The following is a 23966-nucleotide window of genomic DNA, read 5'->3' as shown; positions in this document are numbered from 1 at the left end:
CCCGCCCCTCTCTGCCGCGCGGCCCCGCCCCAGAGCGCGCCGCGTGGGGCGTGCCCCGGAGCCCTGCGCTGCCCGACCCGCCTGGGAGGAGCTCGCTTTTGTTCTCGTGCAGCCCGCAGGCTGCAGGCTGGAGGCGAGTCAGTCCAGTAAGTTTTGCTTGGTCCTCGGCAGTTCACAGATTAGTTTATTCAGCACTTTTATCCGCTGTACTGGCCCACGCTGTCATTTCTGTGGTGAAATTTTAGGGGTAGGGAGCCTCCCTGGTGGCGCAAGGGGTTAAGATGCAACCTACGAAGCGAGCACGAGTTCGATCCCCAGTCAGGGAGGTGACCCACATGGTGCTGCAGACCTCTCCTGACTCGCCCGCTGCTCCCCTCAGCAGTGTATTTCAGTCAGTCTGCCTGTTCTGCTCCCCACTCTGTCTCTGGTGAATCCTCTCAGCCCCCACCCCCCCACACACACACCTGGGGGGGCCTGTACCCCAGTTCTTGGATACATAAATAAATCTTTAAAAAAAAAATCAGGGGCAGAAATGAAATGGGGGAAACATCGATATTTTTAATGTTCCCAACGGAGAGGAGTGACTCTCTGAAGAAGCATTTGGAGTGTGAAGTTTAGCGTTCTCACCAGTGAGCTGCTCCCGTTTGTGCTGGAACCTCATGACCACCCTGGCACTTCGTGGTCTCGGAAGAATGCTGTGGGCCGAAAGTGGCCCATTAACTCACCCATGAAATAGCTGTTGAGTACCTACAGTCAAGTGCTGGCCGGAGGTGCTGAGGATATCATGTCTTTGTGAACTTTAGAATTTACAGGAAAGGGAAATACATAAATATATGTCAAATGATGCTAAGAGTAAGGTAAAGAGATTTAGTCATGGTGTGCGTGTTTGTGTTTGTTAGGGGGAAAGATACTATTTTATATAGCAATTTCAGGAAAAGCCTTAGTGATAAAGTGACATGAAAAGATTTGGAGGGCCTCCCCGGTGGCGCAGCGGTTGAGCGCTGGGTTGCGAAGCTGCCCGCGGCCTCTGCGGCGCCGGTTCGATCCCCGGCTGCTCCCCGGCCACCGGAGGAGGGTCCCACATGGCGCGCAGACCTCTCCTGCCGCCCGCTGCTCCCCTCAGCAGTGTACTTCTGTCCTTCTGCCTGTTCTGCTCCCCGCTCTGGCTCTGGTGAATTCTCTCACCCTCCCGCGCTTCTGACTGTACCCAGTGCTTGTATAAACAACCAAATAAATAAATAAAACATGCCTCCATTTAAAAAAAAAAAAAAGATTTGGAGAATGAGTGGGTCATGCAAATATATATTTATTTAAAAAAATTTCCTATGTAAGTATAATGAGAATGGAGTGATGGGGATGAAGAGATCCATTTATTTAACAATCTATTGAAGCACTTACGAAAAAGGTGACCCGGGAGAGCCAAAGAGGGTAGCATTAGACCAGTCAAGTTTTTGGACTTCAGGTGCACTGGAAAACCATGGCAGTTTTAAGAAGAGGAAAATGATCTGGGTTATATATTTTTTTTAAATAATAGATTTTATTTTTATATTCCCCATACAATTGCAACCCCCCCATTTTGACCCCAATCCCTCCCCTCCCGCCCCTCACCCCCCAAAAAGTGTCTCTGGTTCATAGTTTTTTGTTGATTTTGATTTTCACTTTCTTATAGTTATTCATTTTCCTGGTCCCTTATTTAAGTTTTCTAGATTCCTGCTATGAGTGAGACCATCCGGTATTTTTGGGTTATATTTTTAAATGATTATTCTGGCTGTAGTTTTGAGACTAGTCTGAGAAGTGGGGAAGGATGAGGCTATTACTGTAGGTTAGTAACAGGCAGTGTGTCCCTGTGGTACCTTTCAATGTCAGGCATATTCCAATAGCTGTTAACCTATTCAGTCACTCGCTCTCATTTCTTTTTAAAAATACTCAATCCCAGAAGGAAATTCTATGGGGACTCAACCTGAGGGAGTTGAGCAAATATTAAAAAATTAAAAATTAAAAAATAAATAAAAATACTCACCCCCAGAGTAAAGATCAGAATAGCAGATTTACAATTCAGATTCACCTGCAACCCTTATCTTCTGAATGGCTTCTCTACTCACTGTTACTTTGCAGGGAAATAAAAAAATAGAACTACTGATCAACTTTTTAAATTCAATTTTTGGGCATGTGGATACTTACAACAAAAAAATAGCTCTGGAATGTCTCTTTTACACTAGGGAGATGTGTGGGATTTACAAATTCACTTCCATCATAATGATGATACGGCTTTGAAAAGACTGTTCTGCCTGGTTTTTCTTTCATTTTTCCTTTTTTACTAGCATAGCAATAAATTAGCTTTTCATTTGGAGGTACACCTCACGCTCAACTTATTTCAAACTTGTGAATTAGACAGCTTGTATGTCTGCATTTTAATTGTGTAAGAAAACAGAGAATCTTCTTCCACATAAGATTCAGACGAGGACCACAAAATTTTAGTTAGAAACAAGTTTGTTTTTATTTTACAGACAAAATAGACCAAAAAAATATACATATACAACTAGTCATATTTATATTTGTGAACATACACACACACACACAAGCACACAGGAAAACACACAAAGAAAAAAACAGTAAGATGTTTGAAACCAAGGCTTGGCTTGAATAAATTTCTGGTGAAATACAACTAAAAGTGTTGCTTAAGTGTCTAGGCAGTGTTTAAGAATAGTATCACCAGTCTTTTATATCTCATTTGCAAAAGCCAGCTTCAAAACAAAATCCCTGGTTGTTTTAGCAGGATATTTTTTTAAGGTTTATTTATGAATGCATACAAGAACTGGAATACAGGCCAGAAGTGCGGGGAGTGAGAGGATTCACCAGAGACATGGGGAGCCGACCAGGCAGATGTGCTGAAACACACTGCTGAGGGGAGCAGCAGGCAAGACAGAAGAGGTCAGCTGCACCATGTGGGTTGCTCCCTGGCTGGGGATTGAACTCGTGCTGCAGTGGCTGTGGACCGCCCCATAGGCTGCGCCCCAACCACTGCGCCACCAGGGAGGCGCCCTGTCAGTTACATTTGATCTTGACTAGTTTCAATGAAAAGTGGAATGAAAATATATGAAACATAAAGGAAAATTCAGTTTGGTCTTAATGAACTTGGGATCTTAATACTTCAATATAAAGAGGGCTTTTTAAGTATCACTAGCAGTAAAATCTATAAATACCCTTGTTACAGCTGATTAGAAATGAACTTCACAGGACTACATATATTTAAGCAAAAATAAATAGTTCATGATCACTTGGTATTAGTAGTTTGGACATGAGCTTTAGAAGTAAAAGGTAAAGGAGGAATTATAACATCATGTTTATGAAGATAATGTTTATGAAGATAGTTTTCTTCAGCTAATATCTTGGGGATACAAGACGAGACTTCCTTTTGTTGTTCTCGCCACTGGAGTATATTTTCTGCCAGTTCTTCTGTTTTAGTCACCAAAATATCCATCTTTGCTAAAGCTTTGCTCTGTAGTATTTGAAGAAGGAAAAAATAGGAGAGAAATAACATCTGTCAATAATTCATCATTATATTACAAAAGGTTAAAATACCAAAGTTAAAACCTTACCTTCTCCAGGCCTTTAATACAAAGGCTCCTTAAAATTGTGGCCCTCACCCCCCCCCCTTCACTTCTTGATCATCCTCATCCTCAAGTCACCAAGGCTAGACACGCATTACCTTGGATGTGTCCCTTGTTCAAAGAGCAGCCAAGTTTGGAAATTTGACCTCCAAAATCCAAAAATCTACACAATCTTTTCTTTTCCTGTTTTAAATTTTTTATCTGAACAATTATATTTAGTCTCCAAGTTTGTCCAATTTAGTTCTTCTGCCTAGTCCTCTAACCCACAGCTTATCAAACTTTAATGTGCACAGGAATCACCAGGAGTTTGTTAAAACATAGGATCAGATTCTAAAGGTCAAGTTCAATGAAGTCTACAGTTCTGCCTTTGGAACAAGTTACCAAGTGATGCTGATGTTATTTGCCATACTATTAGTAAGGCTCAACCCAAGTCACTTCTCTGTGCCCTACTCTACAAAACAAAGCGAAGTTATTGGCGCTCAAGTATTCAGACAGTGAAGTCTAAACTTCTTAGTCTGGTTTCAGCATCAGCCAAAGTGTAGGACCACTGTTCTCCTGAATTACATTTGTACCTTTATTGTCATGTTTTTCCTCACATGCTGCTTTTGGCCAAAGCATTCTTTGTCAAATTTCACTGTTCTTCAAGATTCAGCTCATTACTAACTTCTATATAAAACTTCAGTATTCTTACCCCCCTCCTACTTATAAACTCCTGAAAGTGTAGTAATTAATCCCTTTGTGCTTGCTGCATTGACAAGACATGGCAATACTGACAGAATAAGATTTCTCAGTTAACCAAGCCTGAGAGTACAGAGTTAACAAGATTATTATATTACCTAAACAGTCTTTGTTATTAAAATTAGTAAAGGCAGTTTTAGAATGCTGTGGAGTCTTTTGGCAGATGAAAAAGAAATTAATGTTTGGTTTTTTACATGAGTACAGTACTGATATTAAACTAAAGTCGAGCAAGTCATTTAAGCACAGGAAATTTCTTTTTTAAAGATACCTTTTTATAAAACTTTAGTTTCCGTACAATAAAGAACAAAAAGTAGCCCTGAAAGTTTAGTTTCCTTACAATAAGAGCAAAAATAGACCTGGAAATTAAGTTTCCTTACAATAAGGAGTAAAAGTAGACCTGAAAGTTAAGTTTCCTTAAAATAAGGAGTAAAAGTTAACCCGAAATATGCTTAGTAGATAGCATCTTCTTTCTAATTTTCTGCTGTACTCATTGTGCAAATAAAATACTACTCTCTCAATAAACCCTGAAAATCTGAAGAGAGAGACTAATCTGATCATCTGTTTCTCTCTCATGATAACTATAGTATAGTCCCTTACATGATGACTATAAAGTGACTTCTAAACATAGTATAAAAGGGCATCTTGATTAAAAAAAATTAGTTCAGGGCCTCCCCGGTGACGCAGTGGTTGAGCACGGGGTTGCGAAGCTGCCCTCAGCCTTTGCAGCGCCAGTTAGATCCCCGGCTGCTCCCCGGCCACCAGAGGAGGGTCCCACATGGTGCGCAGACCTCTCCTGCCGCCCGCTGCTCCCCTCAGCAGTGTACTTCGGTCCTTCTGCCTGCTCTGCTCCCCGCTCTGGCTCTGGTGAATTCTCTCACCCTCCTGCGCTTCTGACTGTACCCAGTGCTTGTATAAATAAATAAATAAATCTTTAAAAAAAAAATTAGTTCATAATATTAGCTATCAAAGAGTTAAACAAGGAGATTACACATGAGATTCTTACATAAAAGAACTAAAGACAGCTAAATAATGTGGTAGGCAATGATGAGGTACTTTTACATACTATTGTTACACTTACCATTTTCTTTAGATTTGCATCCAAGTGAGGGATATTTCTAATTGTTTCAAGATGGGTTTCTAATCTCTCAATGAAAGTCACTGCCAACTCCAGCAAATGCACCATATGCCTGCAAGAGTAAAAGTCTTACTTTTAGCAAGACTTAACCTGTCATGGAAACAGAGATGGTGCTGCTCTTACCTGGAACCCAAACTAATGTTAGACAAACCTCAATGTCAACAATTCTCTCACAGATATAAAGGCATTTTTCTAGTTAAAACCTCATTCCAATTCAATCTATTCATTGTTGGTGGAGAGTGAAGGCAATAAGTATCATGTACCTCACTGAAAAGCCTATATACTTACAACTATTTTGAATCTGTGCATTTGCAAAATGCTTTACAATCACTACTCAGTTCTTCTGGTGTGTGTATGTATGTGTGTGTATGTGTTTGTGTGTGTATGAAATATATAATATACACATTAATGGTATTGTACTGTACTGAATAGATTCTAAGATACACAAGAATGAGATTTTTAATATCCATTAATTTACTACAAGATAACAAAATATGACATTAAGCAAAGGTCAGCTAGTAAGGCACTGGTGGAGAAAGTTAGCGATCAGATTCCCAAATGCCTGATTCCTTATTTTATTACTATTTAATATTAATAAACTCCATTTTCAATTTGATAACTTGTAATACTCCTATGAGGAAGCGAGCAATAGAAAGTATCCCCATTGTATGAAATGGGAAACCTATGCAAAAATTGAAATCATTTGCCCAAGGCTTTGAGACATATAAACGGCAGAGATGAGACCAGAACTCAAGTTATTTTCTCTCCTTCAGTTCACATTTTTTTCATCTGCCCCCGCTTAACTCCCCAACAGAATTTTGGTATATAGGCAACATTAATGCAACAATAAATTTCCTTCATAGAAGACAATCTATACATATCAAAAATGATCTTTAACCACCTAACTTTATATTACAGATCTAATTTCTTTCATTAAAGTCATAATGTGTAATTCCCAAAACAATAGGTGAAAGGAACTCTTCTCTTTGCCACAGCTTATAACTCTTTAAAAACAAAGGATTTTCTATCGGATGGTTTTACTTATAGGAGGAATATAGGGGAACCAAACAAGGAATCATGGGGGAAAAAAATAAAAAAAACAACAAAACAAAACAAAAATAAACAGACAACTATAAATCAGAGACATTCTGCAGGGGTGGGGGAGGGAGAGGAATCAAAACAAGGGTGGGAAGAGCACAGGGACCATGGTGATGGTGCATGGGTGAACTGGTGGTAGGAATTCTATGGGAGCTACACCTGAGAAAAGAAAGCAAACATTGTAAAAAAAAAATGAAAAATGACATAAAATATATATAAATAAATTTTTTTTTAAAAAAGCAAAGGATTTTCTTTCTAGTTTGATATATCATAACTAGTAATAATGTTAACATATACAATCACTAGAGCATTGCTTTATGATTTATACTATAAAATAACTACTGTCTAAACAAAATTACCTGTAGAAAAGATATGTAACAATCTCTACTTTTTAGTCTAACCTGTGATAGACAGCTTCAATAGGCAAGTTTTCCTGGCACATGGGTTTCAACAGTCTTTGCCTTAGGGTCCGCTTCTCTTTTAGCACCGCTTCCAAATGAGCATTCATGCTTTGCAGAATTTGACACTTCTGAGCTACCAAACCAGAAACAATAATTACAGTTAGAAATAGGACAAGTAGGGCCTCCCCTGGTGGCACAGGCTGTTGAGCGCTGCACTGTGAAGCTGTCCGCAGCCTCAGCAGCGATGGTTTGATCCCGGCTGGTTAGATCCCAGCCGGCTGGCAAAGGTCCCACGTGGCGTGGCAGACCTCTCCTGTCTCGCCCACTGCTGTTTTGTCAATCTGCCTATTCTGTTTCCCGCTCTGTCTCTGGTGAATCCTCTCACCCTCCCGCGAATCTGGCCTGTACCCCGGTTCTTGTATAAATAAATAAATAAATCTTAAAAAAAAAAGAAATAGGACAAGTAAGTTTTGAAATTATTAAAGGTTTCTTCTTTGCTTTGGTTTGATAAGATCAATGTCAAAAATCAATCCTACCAATTCCCTCCAAACAGCTTCCCTTTGCTATCTTTAATAGCAGTATCAGTTTTACTTTTAACTATTTTCTCTTACTTTTCAACTAACAACCAAATCCAGTGCTAAATTATTTCTAAGTTTTTTTCAACTCAACTCCTAATTCAGTTTTTATAGCCAGAGTTATATTCTTCACATAGTGTCTCTTCTCATTTTTGCCACTGATATTCTACATTGAACACTAAAAGCCACCTTTGTCTTATAAACTATTTTTTATTTTCTCAATATTTTCTCCATAATTCAATTAATGGAAGCAGCTATCTCTGCTTCTAAATTCTTTTTTTTAAAAGATTTATTTATTTATTTATACAAGCACTGGGTAGTCAGAAGTGCGGGAAGGTGAGATAATTCACCAGAGACAGAGGGGAACAGAACAGGCAGACTTGACGAAATATACTGCTGAGGGGAGCGGCAGGAGGCAGGAGAAGTCTGTTGCACCATGTGGGACCTTCGCCAGCGGCCAGGATGGAACCGGCGCTGCAGAGGCTGCGGGCAGTTTCGCAGCCCAGTACTCAAACACTGTGCTACCAGCGGAGGCCCTAAATTCTTTTTTTTTTAAAGATTTATTTATTTATGCATACGAGAACTGGGATACAGGCCAGAGGTGCAGGGGGTGAGAGAATTCACCAGAGACAGAGTAGAGAACAGAACAGGCAGATTGTCTGAAATACACTGCTGAGGAGAGCAGCAGGCGAGTCAGGAGAGGTCTCCTCCACCATGTAGGTCAGCTACCTGGTTGGGGATTGAACTTATGCTGCAGTGGCTGCTGACAGCTTCACAGTGCTGAGACTTAACCCCTTGCACCACCAGGGAAGCCCTCTTCTTCTAAATTCTTATTTTGAAAATACATCAAACTTACAGAAAAGTTTCAAGAATAGTTTACTGAATGCCCCTATACATTTCACCAATTGTTAACATCTGGCTACAATTTCCTCTTTCTCTGCATATCTTTCCATGGATGCATGTATGTGTATGTATACACACACACACACACACACAAACATAGTATTTTTTTTTGACCCTCTTGACATTAAGTTGCAGATATCATGGCCTTTCACCCCTAACTTCTGCATGTATTTCCCAAGAATAATAATATTCTTTTATATAACTATAAGTATCTAAAATATTTAACACTGGTAAAATACTACTAACATTTAAAACAATCCATATTTAAACATCATCAAGTGTTCCAATAATTCTTTACAGAAAAAAAATTTGTTTTCTAATAAAATATTCAACCTATGACCACACTGTGCTTTAACTATCATGTCCTTTTAGTATCCTTTTAATCTGGAAAATCCAAAGCTTTTCATTGTCTTTCAAGCTTTCCTGACTCTTCTTTTTTTGAAGATTTATTTATTTATGCATGCAAGACCTAGGGTACAAGCCAGAGGTGTTGGGGGATGAGAGGATTCACCAGAGACAGAGTGGGGAATAGAACAGGCAAGATGTACTGAAATACATCTGCTGAAAGGAGCAGCGGGTGAGCCAGGGGAGGTCTGCTGTGCCATGTGGGTATCTCCCTGGCTGGGGATTGAACTTGTGCTGCAGTGGCTATGGATAGCTTCATAGGCTGTGTCTTAACCCCTTGCACCACCAGGGAGGCCTGCTTTCCTGACTTTGAGGGGTACCCAACTTGGTCATTTTCTGTGCTGTTTGTACTAGTTGAGTCAACAGGACTGTCTGGTGCTTACTAAGGTAACCTCCCAAAAAAGTTGAAATTCTGATGATCGTGTACTTAACCAAATCACTTACCCAAAAAGAAAGGATGAACAACATCTGCTGTATCTTTTTCTAGTTGTAGGAGTTCAATTTCCAGGTTTTTCTACATTAGGAACAAAAGTAATGTGTAGCTCAGTCAGAAAGTAGCCTGACTTAAAGGCTTAAACTTTGATGAAACTGCATAGTCTTTAAGCCCAAGAATATTTAGGGGCTATAAGAGAATGATTTGTTAGGAAGCCAGAGGATTTACTGAAGCTTTTCATTTTGGTGTTCAAGTCCTGTTGCTGCTACTGTTGCTACTACTATTACCATCATTATTATTATTATTACCACTATTAACTACTAAAATTAAAAAATAAACAGCTATGTGCTGGACTCTATTTTAAATACAAGAGAATTGCAGTTGGAACCAATTAAGGCTTTTTTCCCTGTACTAGAAGTAGAAAGCAAAAAGTCCAACATAAATTACCTGGTTGATTTCAGCTTGAATATCTGTGATCTGCTGTCCTCTGGAGAAGTTCTCAAAGCAAGAAGCTGAATTCTTAGCTATATTTAACATTTCCTATTGGTAAGTGAATAGAGAGCACAGCAATATGTTACAGAAGTTTCCTTGTGCATTGGAATGGCATGTTCACAGGTCTAAAATATAAGGCTATTTAGGCCCAACACTGCCCCCCCCAAAAAAAATTACAGAGAACAGAAGTAATGTATATTTCCTGTTTTTAAAACCTAAAGTAGGGCCTCCCCGGTGGCGCAGCGGTTGAGCGCTGGGTTGCGAAGCTGCCCGCGGCCTCTGCGGCGCCGGTTCGATCCCCGGCTGCTCCCCGGCCACCGGAGGAGGGTCCCACATGGCGTGCAGACTTCTCCTGCCGCCCGCTGCTCCCCTCAGCAGTGTACTTCGGTCCTTCTGCCTGCTCTGCTCCCCGCTCTGGCTCTGGTGAATTCTCTCACCCTCCCGCGCTTCTGACTGTACCCAGTGCATGTATAAACAAAACAAACAAACCAGCAAACAAATAAATAAAGCATGCCTCTATAAAAAAAAAAAAAAAAAAAAAAAAAAAAACCTAAAGTATAATACATAATAAACTTACATTACTGATAGTTCATCAAAGGATTCTAAGGCTAATATTGCTAGAGAATCACTTGTACATAAATGACCAGGACCTAGTCTCTCTAACCTTCCCGAGGCTAAAATCAAAACCCTCAGCCCCACTCTCACGGAATCACTTACATGATTTGTTAAATGCTCTCTATTATTGTCTACAAGTCATACATACTGTCTATTTTTACATTCTCACTCTCTGAAATAAAGGAATGTTTTGTCCAGACAGAATTATTCTAAAAGACAACCCCTTCCTTCTTATCCTTTCATTCTATTATGCTCCATTATATTGCTTCCTTCAGTTTTAGGTTATATCAGAGTAAAAGCATTGTTTACCCCTTGACTGAATCTCTAATTTTCTGTATACTCTTCTTCTTTTCTAGAATATTAGCACAGGAAAGAACTTTAGAGATCACCTAGGGCAGGGGTTAAGAAACTAAAGCCCATGAACTAAATGTAGCCTACCTCCTGCTTCTGTATAGCCTATGAACTAACAATTATTTTTATATTTTTTAATTGTTGGGGGGACATATTGGTTTTTGACATATAAAAATTACATGAAATTCAAATTTCAGGGTCCAGAATAAAGTTCTTGAAACTCAACTTCTTTATTCATTTACATACTATCTCTGGCTGCCTTTATACCATAACAGCCTATGGACTAAAAATACCTCACATATTTACTCTCTGGTCCTTCATAGCAAAAGTTTACTGACTATCAATTTTATAAACATTTGCTGAGTAGGCAATGTAAGATACAAAAAATGAAGGAAACAAGCTCTCTGCTGTTAGCAAGCTCATGATGGACTGAAGAAAAAGGTATTCAAAATAGAAAGAATTAAATGTTACAAATGCTCAATAACTGTCAGCACAAATAAATGTGTTCCCCCAACTAACAAGGTGGAAGATGAAGGTGGAAATCTAGTTGCCAGCATAATCATGGAAAATCTTTACTGTTATGATAAACAATCATAATGCCAAAAATGAGAGCAACTGACAGTTTCCTGTTGAAGAAGTAACATGATCATAAATAATACATAGACATTTAAACAGGGGTAGCATGGAAAATACAACTAATGGGGTTAGGGGAAGGAAGGAATAGGGAGTTATTGCTTAATAGGGTGGGGTTTCCACTGGGGATAATATTTTGAAAATAGTTTCACAACATTGTGAATATACTTCATGTCACTGAATTTGTAAACTTTAATATGGTTAAAATGGCAAACTTTATGTTATGTGTATTTTACACAATAATAAAAAAAACCACCCCACTGTGATAACTAGCCAACAACAAAAAACAGAAAAAGACAGATACATGAATCCTTGGGAAGATGAAACTGATAAATCCTAAATGGTATGGGGAGTGAGGGATAAAGGCAAGTCAATACTGACTCCAAAGATTCTGCTTCAGGTGACTGGACAGATAGTTATGCCATTCACTAAAGTAGTTAATACAAGATATTTTACTGATGACAAAATTGAGAACAGAGAGCTTAAGTATTATTTCAACTTTACACTGTGTATTAGGGCTGAAATGAGAAACAGTGAATATCTTATGTTTCCATCAGTCTGACTTTCACTTTTCTTTCTGCTCTCTTTTAGGAAGAAGGTAAATAAAGTGAAAACATATCTAATTTCTCATTGTAACCCACTCACTCGCTATTATCGCTCCATCTCTCCAGGTTGTTGGGTTTAACAAGAGGGTGATGAAGCACAGCCAAGAACAGGCAAAAGAAACCAAAGGGAAAAGAGAACGTTCAAGAAAGGGTGAGTCAAAAAGGAGAATGGAAAGAAAGAGCAGCCAAATTCCTCTAGGAGATGAATCCTAACTATTTGAGTATTTTGACTTAACCCATACCTTTTTAAAAAAAAAAAAAAGCAAGAAATGGGGAATCTTGAAAAGTCTAGTTACTTTTACATATTCCATACTTTACATGTCACTGGGGGCAAAGGGACTCTAAAAATGAAAGGGTCCTAAGAGAGTTTGTGTAGAGTATTTCTGTTTACTTTGTCGCTAAAAAAGAAGCTAGAAATCCAGAATCACTATACTTAATATAAAAAATTTTATAGCATTGTTTTCTCTCTCTCTCACTTGTGTGTATATATGTACTTGCATCTGTAGGCATCCTTTTTTTTTTTTTTTTTTTTTTTCTGTTCTCATTGCAGCTGGGGAACATTAAAAGGGAGGCAATATAGCAGAAGAGTAAAGAGCAAAGGCTCTGAAATGGGGAAGGGTGTGAAGAAGAGGACAGGGCAGAGGTAATAATAGTGAAAATAATAGTAAAAGTGAAAATAATAGAAGTTGAGTTGTTTTGGTAGGTCCCACCCTTATTTTACCCATTGTCAGTAGAGGGAGCTTTCATCAAGATGCCATGATTCACTCAAGCTTGCCAGAAAAATATCTAGGATATAAGACAAGTTAGAGCAGTCCCAGGACATAAACTAAAATACCTCTCTATTATCCTACAGATAGTTAACCATACCTTTCTTTCCCCAAATCTTCTTCAATAAGCAGATCAAAACAGAACAAAGTTCAAAAGGCTATATACAAAGTTGTATAATTTTAGGCATCACTTTTAATTTTTAATGCATGTGGAATAATTTGGCACTGAAAGAATAACAAAAGGGGATAAATGGTAAATATTTCTAAAAAAATAGGTTTTCATATGTAAAGTTTGCTGAAAGAAAAATAAATGGTAAATAACAAAGGATAAATGGTAAATATTTCTAAAAAATAGGTTTTCATATGTAAAGTTTGCTGAAAGAAAAATCATGCTATAAATCTGTAAAATTTCTTCACTGGAACTAGCTGTGCCACAAGATTGGAGGGGTTGAGGGTAGGGGGGTGGGGGGATGTTAAGGTGCTATAGAGTGGCAGATTTTACCTGTAGGAAAAACAAGTAAAAGTTGTCTAATTGGTTGAAGGACACTAGGAAGATTCTTCCCCCAAACAACTACCAAACAGATTACCTATCTGCCTAAAATGTTCTCACTGGAGACTCTGGTTTAGGTGTTTATCTCCTACCAATAGCCTCTAAAAGAATTAATCCCAAATGTTTTATAGTATGAATTTACCAAATTACTTCGTTGCATAATTGGACAAGTGAAAGTACTAGGCAACATAAGAAAACGTCAGAGAAGTGAGGATGGTGAGGAGTGAGAAGTGCTGTGGTTGTTTTATTTTCCCATGGACTCATTACTACCCCTCACCGCCATCCAGTCCCCCAATCTGGAACATGTGGTTACTAGGTATCCAATTTATCTAGGAGCGTTCTGCAAAAGAAGCTGAAACTCTTTCAAGATATTGCAACAATATCGTTATGAGGTTCATCTTAGAGATGATACAGTGTGACAGAAAAGGGAGCCTTCAGGCTCTAATTTTACTTCATTAGTTGAGTGACCCAGTTAGTTTCTTGGTCTCCTTAGGCTTTCATTTCTTCATCTTATAATTACTGTAAAGTAACTGAATTGTCTAATGACTCTTCTAAATATAAAAAAATTACGTATTTTCCATTAATCCTCCATGTGCATACTGCTAATCTCGGCAGATGATTTTACCTTTCTACTTTACAGTTTCCTTTTTAGTAAAATCAAACTTCTTCTGTATCTCAAAATTTATTTCCCTCCCTCCACCCCACGTTCCCCACCCTTGTCACGTCTACCCTATTATTTCCTACATCTTCAGTTTCTCTCTCTAGCTTTCTCTTTGGACTATGAATAAACTCTTCTTTGCCCAATCTAAAACTACAGCCCAACCCAAAACCCGATGGAATAATCTCTCCTTTCCTACTCAAAATCAATCTCTTTCTCCACTCCACCCAAGTCCCAAAGTCCTTCAGATCTTTTTCACCAGTACTTTTGTAGATTTTTTTTTTTTTAAAGATACTTCCCCTGGAGCTCTCCCGAACCCCCTCCGACCCCAATATGCTTCGATACCTCACACAAAGGGGCGATGTTGTTCGGAACGTGCGTGTGGACCACCTACCCGTATTTCCCAGCCCCTCCACCCATTACAATCTAGAGGCGGCATCACAGGACCAAAAAAGGGGGTGGGGTCGGGGAACACTGTTCTACATTATCTCCCACGAACTGACCTGGGATAACCCGCCTGCAGACACGAGAAACACTACTTGAAACACCATCTTCTCCAAGCCCTGCTTTCGCAGAAAGGTCACTGCTGCAGCCTGTCAGGGGCTCCGCTTACTCTATCTAGGACAAGCCATCAGCACTCCCACCTCACAGCTACCTTCTGTCGCCACGCCCGCCCCCCCTTCATGACGCCATCACCGCCCGCGCACCTCAGTGACCGTTCCCGAAGCTACGAAATGGCCCAGCAGCAGCCCGGCAGCGTTGGGCTCGGACGCCGGATCCCAGGGGTTGGCGGCGGCCATGGCGGGAGGCGCCGACCCCGCCGGCGCGCAGAGTGGGACACGAGCGAACGCGCCGCGCGGACCGATGACGTCACAGGGCGTTTCCTCCTAGGCGGAAGCCCGGGGAGCGCATCCCCGGCGAGCACCAGGGCTGGGGCTTCCCTTTCTGAGCAGTCGAGTGAGCTCAAGGGTAGGAGCAGTCGAGTAAGCTCAAGCCCCCGATAGGCTCCCGGGGGCATCTACTCTGCGAACAACCGCAAAGCGGCAGGGCCTGGTGGTTGGTTTGCTGTCCTTCCCTTACTTCCTTGCCACTCTTGGGCTGCCCCTAAGATCCTGGGATCTGCAGAAGGTGAAACTGGGGCATGAGATCCAGCAGGGACACCGACGGGGTGGCTGGGTGCCTGGATTAGGGGTGACAGTTGCGCTTCCTTTCCGCAGGAACCTTAACCGCGGCGCAAGGATGGGAAACAGTGCCCTCCGCGCCCATGTAGAAACGGCTCAGAAAACTGGTGTCTTTCAGCTTAAGGACCGTGGACTGACCGAGGTGAGGCTGGGAGGGACCCAACCAGGGAATTTAAAGGGTTAGGGACAGCGGGGACGGTGAAGTTAATCGGTGAGGGATTCCCCGCGCTGTGAACCTCTTTCTCCAGTTTCCCTCAGAGTTGCAGAAGCTGACGAGCAATCTCAGGACCATCGATTTGTCCAGCAACAAGATCGAGAGCCTGCCCCCTATGATTATAGGGAAGTTCACTCTGCTGAAGAGCCTCTCCTTGAACAACAACAAACTGAGTATGGCTTTTGCGCCTGGGAAGCTTTCGCTAGTGATCTCGCAGTTAAGGGTGGTTTTCTCGCTCAAGCTGGTTTTTATGGTTATGAAACCGTTCAGAGAGCTCAAGACGCAGGAGAATGTCAGAGTTCTTGAAGCTTTCTACCTTTCCTAATTACATTTGCAAGCCTCCTCTCGTGTTAAATGATTGGTGCTGGGTTAATTTGGACATGAAAGGGAAGATGTCTCTGGGATGTAAACAAAACAGGTTTCGTTGCTAATTTGGGAGGGAGGGATGGAATGAGAAGGGACGAGCCTTCCAATAGCAGAAAATTTGCTGTCCCATTGTGCTGAGACCCCTTTACAAAAGGAACCACTTATACACATAAATGCCTTATTATTTATTTGTTTGTTTATTTATTTATTTATTTTTTGCTAGCTGTTCTTCCTGATGAGTTGTGCAATCTGAAAAAACTAGAAACGCTAAGCTTAAACAACAATCACTTGAGAGAGCTGCCATCTACCTTTGGGCAGCTTTCTGCCCTCAAGACCCTGAGCCTCTCTGGGAACCAACTGGGAGCCCTACCACCCCAACTTTGTAGCCTACGGCACCTGGATGTGGTGGATCTCTCCAAAAACCAGATTCGAAGCATACCCGATATAGTGGGGGACCTGCAGATCATCGAACTCAATCTCAACCAGAATCAGGTCTAGAGCTTAAGGAGTTTTTCCTATACATATACCCCTTGTTCCTAAAACTGTAATCCTAGAACTAGGTGTATAAAGCCAGATGAGAGGTACATTCTATGGGCTGGCTTAATTTTATTTATTTATTTTTTTAAAGATTATTTATTTATACAAGCACTGGGTACAGTCAGAAGCACGGGAGGGTGAGAGAATTCACCAGAGCCAGAGCAGGGAGCAGAGCAGGCAGAAGGACCGAAGTACACTGGTGAGGGGAGCAGCGGTCAGCACGAGAGGTCTGCGCGCCATGTGGAACCCTCCTCCAGTGGCCGGGGAGCAGCCGGGGATCGAACCGGCGTCTCAGAGGCTGCTGGCAGCTTCGCAACTCAGCGCTCAACCGCTGCGCCACCGGGGAGGCCCGGCTGGCTTAATTTTAAAGCCCAAAATGCCATGGAGTTAGTTGAGACACTTGGTGTTTGTTGTGTAGGTGTTTTTTGGAGGGTGATAATGAATAGCAGGGTAAGATATTATCAAAAATTAAACTACTGCCTCATAAATCTTGAAGAGTTCTTTGAGTCTCCTCTCTAATCATCTAGCAAAAAGCTGTCAGGAAGATAGAATAGAAAAGAGGCTTAAATTCTTAGGTTCAGAATTGGACATCAGCAGTAATTCAGTTGTCCTTTTTTTGGATATCTTTGTCCAGTGTATGTCCTTTTACTAAAAATTCTTATTGATAGGCTTCCTAGAGATAGCCCATTTTACTCTTGGACAACTTTATTTTCTTATTTTTTTAATTATTTTTTTAATTTTTTACACCATTGTTCATTTTTAAACAATATTTGCTTCCCCCCACCCCCTCAGGTGTAGTCCCCGTAGAGTTTCCTTCACCCATGCACCCGTGCACCATCACCTCAGTCCCCTGTGCTCCTCCCTCCCTCCCCTCCCTCCCTCTGATCCCTCTCCCTCCTCCTCCCCTGCAGGATGTCTCTGATTTATAATTGTCTGTTTTTGCTTTGTTGTGCTTTGTACTGTTATTTTTTCACACTGCGAATGGCATGCGTTTATCTTTTTTGATTGCTGAGTAATATTCCATGGTGTATCTATACCACATCTTCTTGATCCAGTCATCTATTTTTGGGCATTTGGGTTGTTTCCCGGTTTTGCCTATTATAAATAGTGCTGCATAAACATAGGGGTACAGGTGTTCTTTTGAATCAATGTTTTGTGTCCTTTGGGTAGATCCCTAGGAGTGGAACTGCTGGGTCATATGGTAGCTCCATTTTTAGTAGACTGAGGAACCTCTAGACAGCTTTCCTTAGTGGTTGGACCAGTTTTCACTCCCACCAGCAGAGTGAGAGAGTTCCTTTTTCACCACATACTCACCAACATTTGTTGTTGCTTGTTTTTTTTTTTTTGATATGTGCCATTCTTACTGGTGTAAGGTGGTATCTCAATGTGTTTTTGATTTGCATTTCCCTGATGATAAGGGATGTTGAACATTTTTTGATATGCCTGTTGGCCATTTGCATTTCCTCTTTGGAGAAATGTCTTTTAAGTTCTTCTGCCCATTTCCTGACTGGATTGTGTACTTTGTTTTTGTTGAGTCATGTGAATTATTTGTATATCTTTGTGATGAGTCCCTTATCAGTTGTATGGAGTACAAAGATTTTTTTCCCAGTCAGTGGGGTGTATTCTTGGACAACTTTAATTATAGTATTTGAGAACTGTTTACTTCAGAAGCTCTTCAGTTAATATGTATCTAGAGAAACAATCTTTGCTCTAGATATAAGGCACAAATGATGAAACATTAAAACAGATGAGGTCGTCTTGTTTTTCTAGATCTATGCTTCTAGATCTGTAGTCCAGTACAGTAGCCAGTAGCCACATGTGGCTAATAAAATTCATTTAATCTAGATTTAAAAATTCAGTTCTTCAGTTGCCATTAACCATATTTCAAGTGCTTAATAGCCTTATGTGACTAGTGGCTTCATATTGGATAACACAGATATAAAACACTACAATCATTACAGTAATAATCACTGGAGAAAATCATACTATATAGATTATAGTAACCTTACATTATAATGAAATTCTGTTGGTCTTTTGAGGAAATTGACCTTATCTTTCCATTAAAGTGGATATTTTTGTATGTTCTTAAGCTTTTTTTTTTTTAAGCTTTTTTTATTTATGCATACAGGAACTGGGGTACAGGCCAGAGGTATGGGGGGGCAGTGAGAGGATTCACCAGAGACAGTGGGGAACAGGGCAGGCTGACAGACTGAAATACACTGCTGAGTGGAGCAGCAGGCGAGTCAGGATAGGTCTGCTGTGCCATGTGGGTAGCTCCCTGGCCAGCTGGCCGGGGATCCAACTCATGCTGCAGAGGCTGCGGATAGCTTCACAACACTGTGCTTAACCCCTTGCACCACCAGGGAGGCCCTCTTAAGCTTTCTTGGGAAAAAAGTATTTGGAAAAAATAAAGCAACAGTGTTAGTTGGGCACTCCACATTGACTTACGCTGATGCTTTAATCAGTTCTATTTTAGTGTACACAGTATCCTGAATGCTTGTTAGGAATCACTGGGCCTCCATTCTCATTGTTTGATTCTGTAGGTCTGGGGTAGATTCTGCGAATTTATAGTCTTGTCAAGCTCCCAGGTGATAGCCTGAGAGGATACCAGGCAGAGTAAATATAACTTGGTAACATGGAACATTTAAAGGGTAAGAGAGGAGAATGAGTCAAAGGTAATTGCCTGGTATTGAGCTTCAGTGCCTAAAAGAAGAATAACAGATATTCTCAGGTGCTTCTAAGAATGACATTCTGGGTTACAATGGCAAATCATCCAAGTGGAAATGTCTGACTAAAAATCGGAGCTATAGGTGTGGAATAGAGGTGTACAGATATGAAAATACATTGAGTGTGGGAGCTTCCCTTGTGGTGCAAGGGGTTAAGCACAGCACTATGAAGCCATCCACAGCCCCTGCAGCATGAGTTCCATCCCCAGCCAACCAAGGAGCTACCCACATGGAGCAGCAGACCTCTCCTGTCTCATCCACTGCTTCCCTCAGCAGTGTATTTCAGTACATCTGCCTGTTCTGCTCCCCACTCTGTCTCTGGTGAATCTTCTTACCCCCTGCATCTCTGGCCTGTACTCCAGCTCTAGTATGCATAAATAAATAAATCTTAAAAAAATACATTGAGTGTTAATAGAAAATAATATTCGGGGGTGCTGCTTAAAAAATTTCCATAGGAGGGCCTCCCGGGTGGCACAAGGGGTTAAACACAGTACTATGAAGCTATTTGCAGCCTCTGCAGCATGAGTTCAATCCCCGGCCAGTCAGTCTGTCAGTTCTGCTCCCCACCCTGTCTCTGGAAAATCCTCTCACCTCCCGCACCTCTGGCCTGTACCCCAGTTCTTGTATGCATAAAATAAATAAGTCTTTAAAAAAAAAAAGTCACAGAAACAAGAAGGGAAAACAAAAATCAGAAATTCAAAAAATATAGGGAGAAAAACCTTAGTACTTAGGTACAAGTAGTAGTAATTTCATAGAATGGACAGAACAGTCAAATGAAATAAGGAATAAGGACAATGAATCCTTGGTATTGGCAGCAATTGGCATATATGGGACATAAGATTGGCAGTAAATGTACCAAAATATTTATGGTGGTGGATGACAGGTAACTTTTTCTTCAAACTTGTGTGATTCTCGAATTTTCTATAATAAGCAATGTTTTATTACAAGAGCATTTTGTTTCCAAAGAGTTACTGGTGACCTTCAGAAATTTTTTTTAAAAATAAAGTGGAGGAGTAGTTAACAGAAGCAAGATAACAGATGCTTCTGGAATGAGTAGGTAGTGAGAAAATGGAAGCAGAAAAAGAAAGGAGAACTAGGACAAATAAGTAAAGTTTTTTGTTTTAATTTAGTAAAGAAAACAACCAGTATGGTGCTCATGCATTCTCCTATTCTTTTCTGTTGTTGTGGTTCAAAGATATCTCAGATCTCAGTAAAAATATCTTGCTGTCCTCGCCTGAAAGTTCTTCGCCTAGAAGAGAATTGCCTTGAGCTCAGCATGCTTCCACAGAGCATCCTTAGTGATTCCCAGATCTGTCTGCTTGCTGTGGAAGGCAACCTATTTGAGATAAAGAAACTTCGAGAACTGGAAGGCTATGATAAGGTATGTATTAGAGTACTTAGGCTTTTCTAGTCACCGTTCCTGAGAAGGGAAAGATAAAGGAAACCACATGAATATTTACAGCTACAGGATGCATGTATAGTCCTATTTATGTTAATAGAATATGTACCCTGTTTTGAAAGGTGGGTTCTAAGAATTAGCCGACAGGATTGGGTCAGGATGGCTTTTTCCTAGACGCAGCTTACTGTAAAGCATCTTTGTATTTAGATCTCCTATTAAAATAAAAAGGGAAAAGTTGAAAACGCCAAAACTGTGTGCTTTAAATTTACATTTAGATTTTGTGGGAAATGAAGCACCAGATCTATCCAATAATAACCTGAGGAAAAAAATCATCCCAAAACCTAAGTAAGAAATAGGCTAATATTTAAATGCTCATGCCAAAATACCAGAGATATTCTTCTCTCATGACTTTTAGTACATGGAGAGGTTCACCGCCACCAAGAAGAAGTTTGCGTGATGCTCTCCAGGAGCATGGCAACCTTACAAGACACTGACCTGGACCTGTTGCAATCTGACGGAATCACTCGTTCCTGTTGCTGTCAAGGGTATCTGCAGTAAGATGACACCCAGGAGATTATCTATTTCAGACAGGAAGAGTCCTTCATTTTGAGTCACGGACAGGGTAATGGACAGTGTTGATCTTCAAAATCATCATTAGTTTGACTTTAGGAAACCAGGAGCTAGTTGCTATTTATAGAGGGGATGCTGCCCGCTCTACTACAGAATAGCTCTACAACAGCTTGAAATTTCATGGTTTCAGCGTGTGAGCTTTCATTAAGTTGGCTGCCATTCCACCTCTGTTAACATTTCATATTTTCATGAAATTTAAATAATTCCTGAGAGGCTGCTATGGTTAATCTTAAGGGTTTATGATTTTATTCTAGTCCATCAGTTCAATTGCAGTTTTTATTTGGAAGTTAGGATGTACATAAGTCACTGTCTTGATTAGAAGTACTTTGTCAGAGAAATACCAACACAACACTAAGAAATGTTCCCCAAGGCTGCAGTAGCAAACTCTTAACTATTGCAGGTGCCTTATTGGTAGAGGGCTCTGAAGAGCTAAAACCGTATATGCAAAACTTGTAAGATACAAGATTTTTAATAATCAAGATTTTTCCTGAAGCTTCATTAGAAATAATGTCTTATTTCTGATAATCTTTTTCTTTTTTGTATTTATAATTACTGGTCAAATTACCTATCAAAAAGCTTTGTTTAACAAGTTTATTCTCTGAGTGGGAGAATATACTAAATAAAGTATTTTTAATGAAATCTGGCTGGAAGAAAGGTTAATCTTTTAAAGAAGAGGATAGGAGAATGTTAGCCTGTAAATGCCCCCTTGTTTGAAAGTAAACTGATTTAAATGTCTCATGTTCTTGTTCGGGCTGAGTAGGGAAGTATCTTCAGGTGACTGATAAATATTTTGTAGTAAGAGAAACTGAAGGTACAAAGGTAGATTACTTCAAATTATAACTGACATGGACATTTAGAAAGCTACCATTGTCGTTTTATGAGGTTTTGTCTTATCCAAAAAGCTGTTATTTACTATGTATTTACAGCTCTCCTTTTACAATCCTAGTTTAGGCATTAAATCAAGAGGTCACCAGAACCTAGTATTTAAATGAAGATTTCCTTAACGTTCGCTCTGGGTTTAGGTGTTCTCTTTTTCCCATGTTATGTTCTATCATTTTTGGGAATTTCTCAAACCAGGATGCCAGTTTATCATTATCAATTAAGTTCTGTTTTTAATTAACTTTTTTAATGTTTAATCATATTGATCTACTGAATAATGAACATTTCTCTAAATATTTATCAGTACTTGCAATCTAGTAAATCAGAACTTACATAAATGTCCTAGCCATTTAATTATTAATTGGTGTTTAAAAAATTCCCAGCCCTATGAATCAGTGAATACTACCTTTCATACCTTGGTCCAAGCCTCATTGCACTCTAATTTGCCTGCTCAGTTATACCATATTCTGTTCTTCAGACCCACAGTGCAATGCCTCTCTTTTAACTGCCTTTACCTTGTTTGCTCAGTCAGGAATGCCCTCTTACCAACGTGCTCCTTCTCTAAGCCCCTTTTGAGCCCAAGCTGAATTAACTGCACCCCTGTCTCCTACAAAAACACTTCTCATATTCTTTGTCTCTTCGTAGACTGATCTATTTGAAGGCAGGGACTATTCAAAGTAACTATGTCCAAAGTTATAGTTCATCCAGTATTTAAACTTAAATATGAGCTAACAAAGTAGGTTGATTTGTGCTAGAGATGCCAATTCTAGTTTGGTCACCAGCCCAAAGTCACTGTATTCTTTTAGAGCTTGGTTGGAAGTCACAGTATATTGAGTAAAGTCATGGGCCTTGGAGTCCCATAGCATGAATTCAAAGTCCATCACTTACTAGCATTATGAATTTGAGCAATCTACTCTTATCTGTAAACATGGGAAATAACCTCTTAGCTCTCAGACATATTATGAGGATATGGTGAAAAGATCCATAAAAGCATTTAGTATAGTGATGTGACAGAGTAAGCACTCGATAAATGGTGCCATTTATTTCATTTGTAAGACATTAAAATAGAATTGTGCAGGTTGGAGCCTCCCTGGTGGCGCAAGGGGTTAAGTCTCAACACTATGAAACTATACATAGCCACTGCACATGAGTTTGATCCCCGACCTCTCCTGTCTTGCCCATTGCTCTCCTCAGCAGTGTATTTCAGTCAGTCATCCTGTTCTGTTATCTACTCTGTCTCTGGTGAATCTTCTCACCCCGCCCCCCACACCTCTGGCCTGTACCCCAGTTCTTGTATGCATAAATAAATCTTTAAAAAAAAAGAATTGTGCAAATTGTACAGAAATCAAAAGGCTTAGAGCAGACACATCAGAAAGATGAAAAACAATTGACTAGAGAATAAGGAACTTAGGAATCAATCTGAGAAATATAAATCTGATGAGGACTGTATCTGGAATAAGGGCTAAGTTAGAATTTTAGTAAGAGAGTGACCTAAAGAAAATAGCATTTAAAAAATCAATTCTGGGGGCCTCCCCTGGTGGCATAGTGGTTGAGCGCTGGGCTGCGAGGCTGCCTGCAGCCTCTACAGCGCTGGTTCGTTCCCTGGCCGCTAGCGAGGGTCCCACAAAAAAAAAAAATCAATTCTAGGGCCTCCCTGGTGGCACAAGGGGTTAAGCACCACACTATGAAGCAAATTGCAGCCTCTGCAGCACGAGTTTGATCCCTGGCCGGCCAGGGAGCAACCCACACGGCACAGCAGACTTCTGACTGGCCCACTGCTCCCCCCCCGGCAGTGTACTTTGGTTGATCTGCCTGTTCTGTTCCTCACTCTGTCTCTGGTGGATCCTCTCACCCCCTGCATCTCTGGCCTGTACCCCAGCTCTAGTATGCATGAATAAATAAATCTTTAAAAAAAATCAATTCTAGGGGCCTCCCTGGTGGTGCAGGGGGTTAAGCGTCAGCACTATGGGGAGATCAGCAGCCACTACAGCACGAGTTCAATCCCTGGCCAGGGAGGTGACCCGCATGGCGCAGCAGACCTCTTCTGACTCACCTGCTGTATTT

At 40.4% G+C, this 23966-nt stretch overlaps 2 protein-coding genes across 7 annotated transcripts; one reads left to right on the top strand and one right to left on the bottom strand.

Annotated features, from left to right (window-relative positions):
• The first annotated feature begins 65 nt into the window (after nt 1-65).
• LRRC57 (leucine rich repeat containing 57) lies at nt 66-23485 on the top strand. Of its 5 annotated transcripts, XM_037502305.2 has the most exons (7): nt 66-146; nt 12062-12146; nt 15188-15293; nt 15400-15538; nt 15955-16223; nt 20190-20375; nt 20809-23485. In XM_037502305.2, the coding sequence occupies exons 3-7, from the start codon at nt 15210-15212 to the stop codon at nt 20848-20850; spliced, it is 720 nt and encodes a 239-aa protein (XP_037358202.1). In that variant the 5' UTR covers nt 66-146; nt 12062-12146; nt 15188-15209; the 3' UTR covers nt 20851-23485. The 5 variants fall into 5 exon arrangements, with proteins under 5 accessions (XP_037358202.1, XP_037358201.1, XP_037358200.1 ...); XM_037502304.2 differs by lacking the exon at nt 66-146 and having other exon boundaries at nt 12055-12146; XM_037502303.2 differs by lacking the exons at nt 66-146; nt 12062-12146 and adding an exon at nt 14813-14939.
• HAUS2 (HAUS augmin like complex subunit 2) lies at nt 2484-14800 on the bottom strand. 2 transcript variants are annotated; one of them, XM_037502306.2, is made up of 6 exons: nt 14678-14800; nt 9747-9839; nt 9311-9380; nt 6984-7116; nt 5428-5536; nt 2484-3499 (listed from the first exon to the last, which is right to left on the bottom strand). In XM_037502306.2, exons 1-6 carry the CDS (start codon nt 14768-14770, stop codon nt 3275-3277), a joined length of 723 nt encoding a protein of 240 aa, XP_037358203.1. In that variant the 5' UTR covers nt 14771-14800; the 3' UTR covers nt 2484-3274. The 2 variants fall into 2 exon arrangements, with proteins under 2 accessions (XP_037358203.1, XP_037358204.1); XM_037502307.2 differs by lacking the exon at nt 14678-14800 and adding an exon at nt 14474-14649.
• Nucleotides 23486-23966: the final 481 nt, after the last annotated feature.

The sequence above is a fragment of the Talpa occidentalis genome, unplaced genomic scaffold (genome assembly GCF_014898055.3).
Source record: "Talpa occidentalis isolate TD23 unplaced genomic scaffold, MPIMG_talOcc4v2.1 talOcc4.11, whole genome shotgun sequence".
NCBI lineage: Eukaryota > Metazoa > Chordata > Mammalia > Eulipotyphla > Talpidae > Talpa > Talpa occidentalis.
Note: the sequence above shows the minus strand (reverse complement) of the source record. Positions and strands in the feature narration are given on the sequence as shown.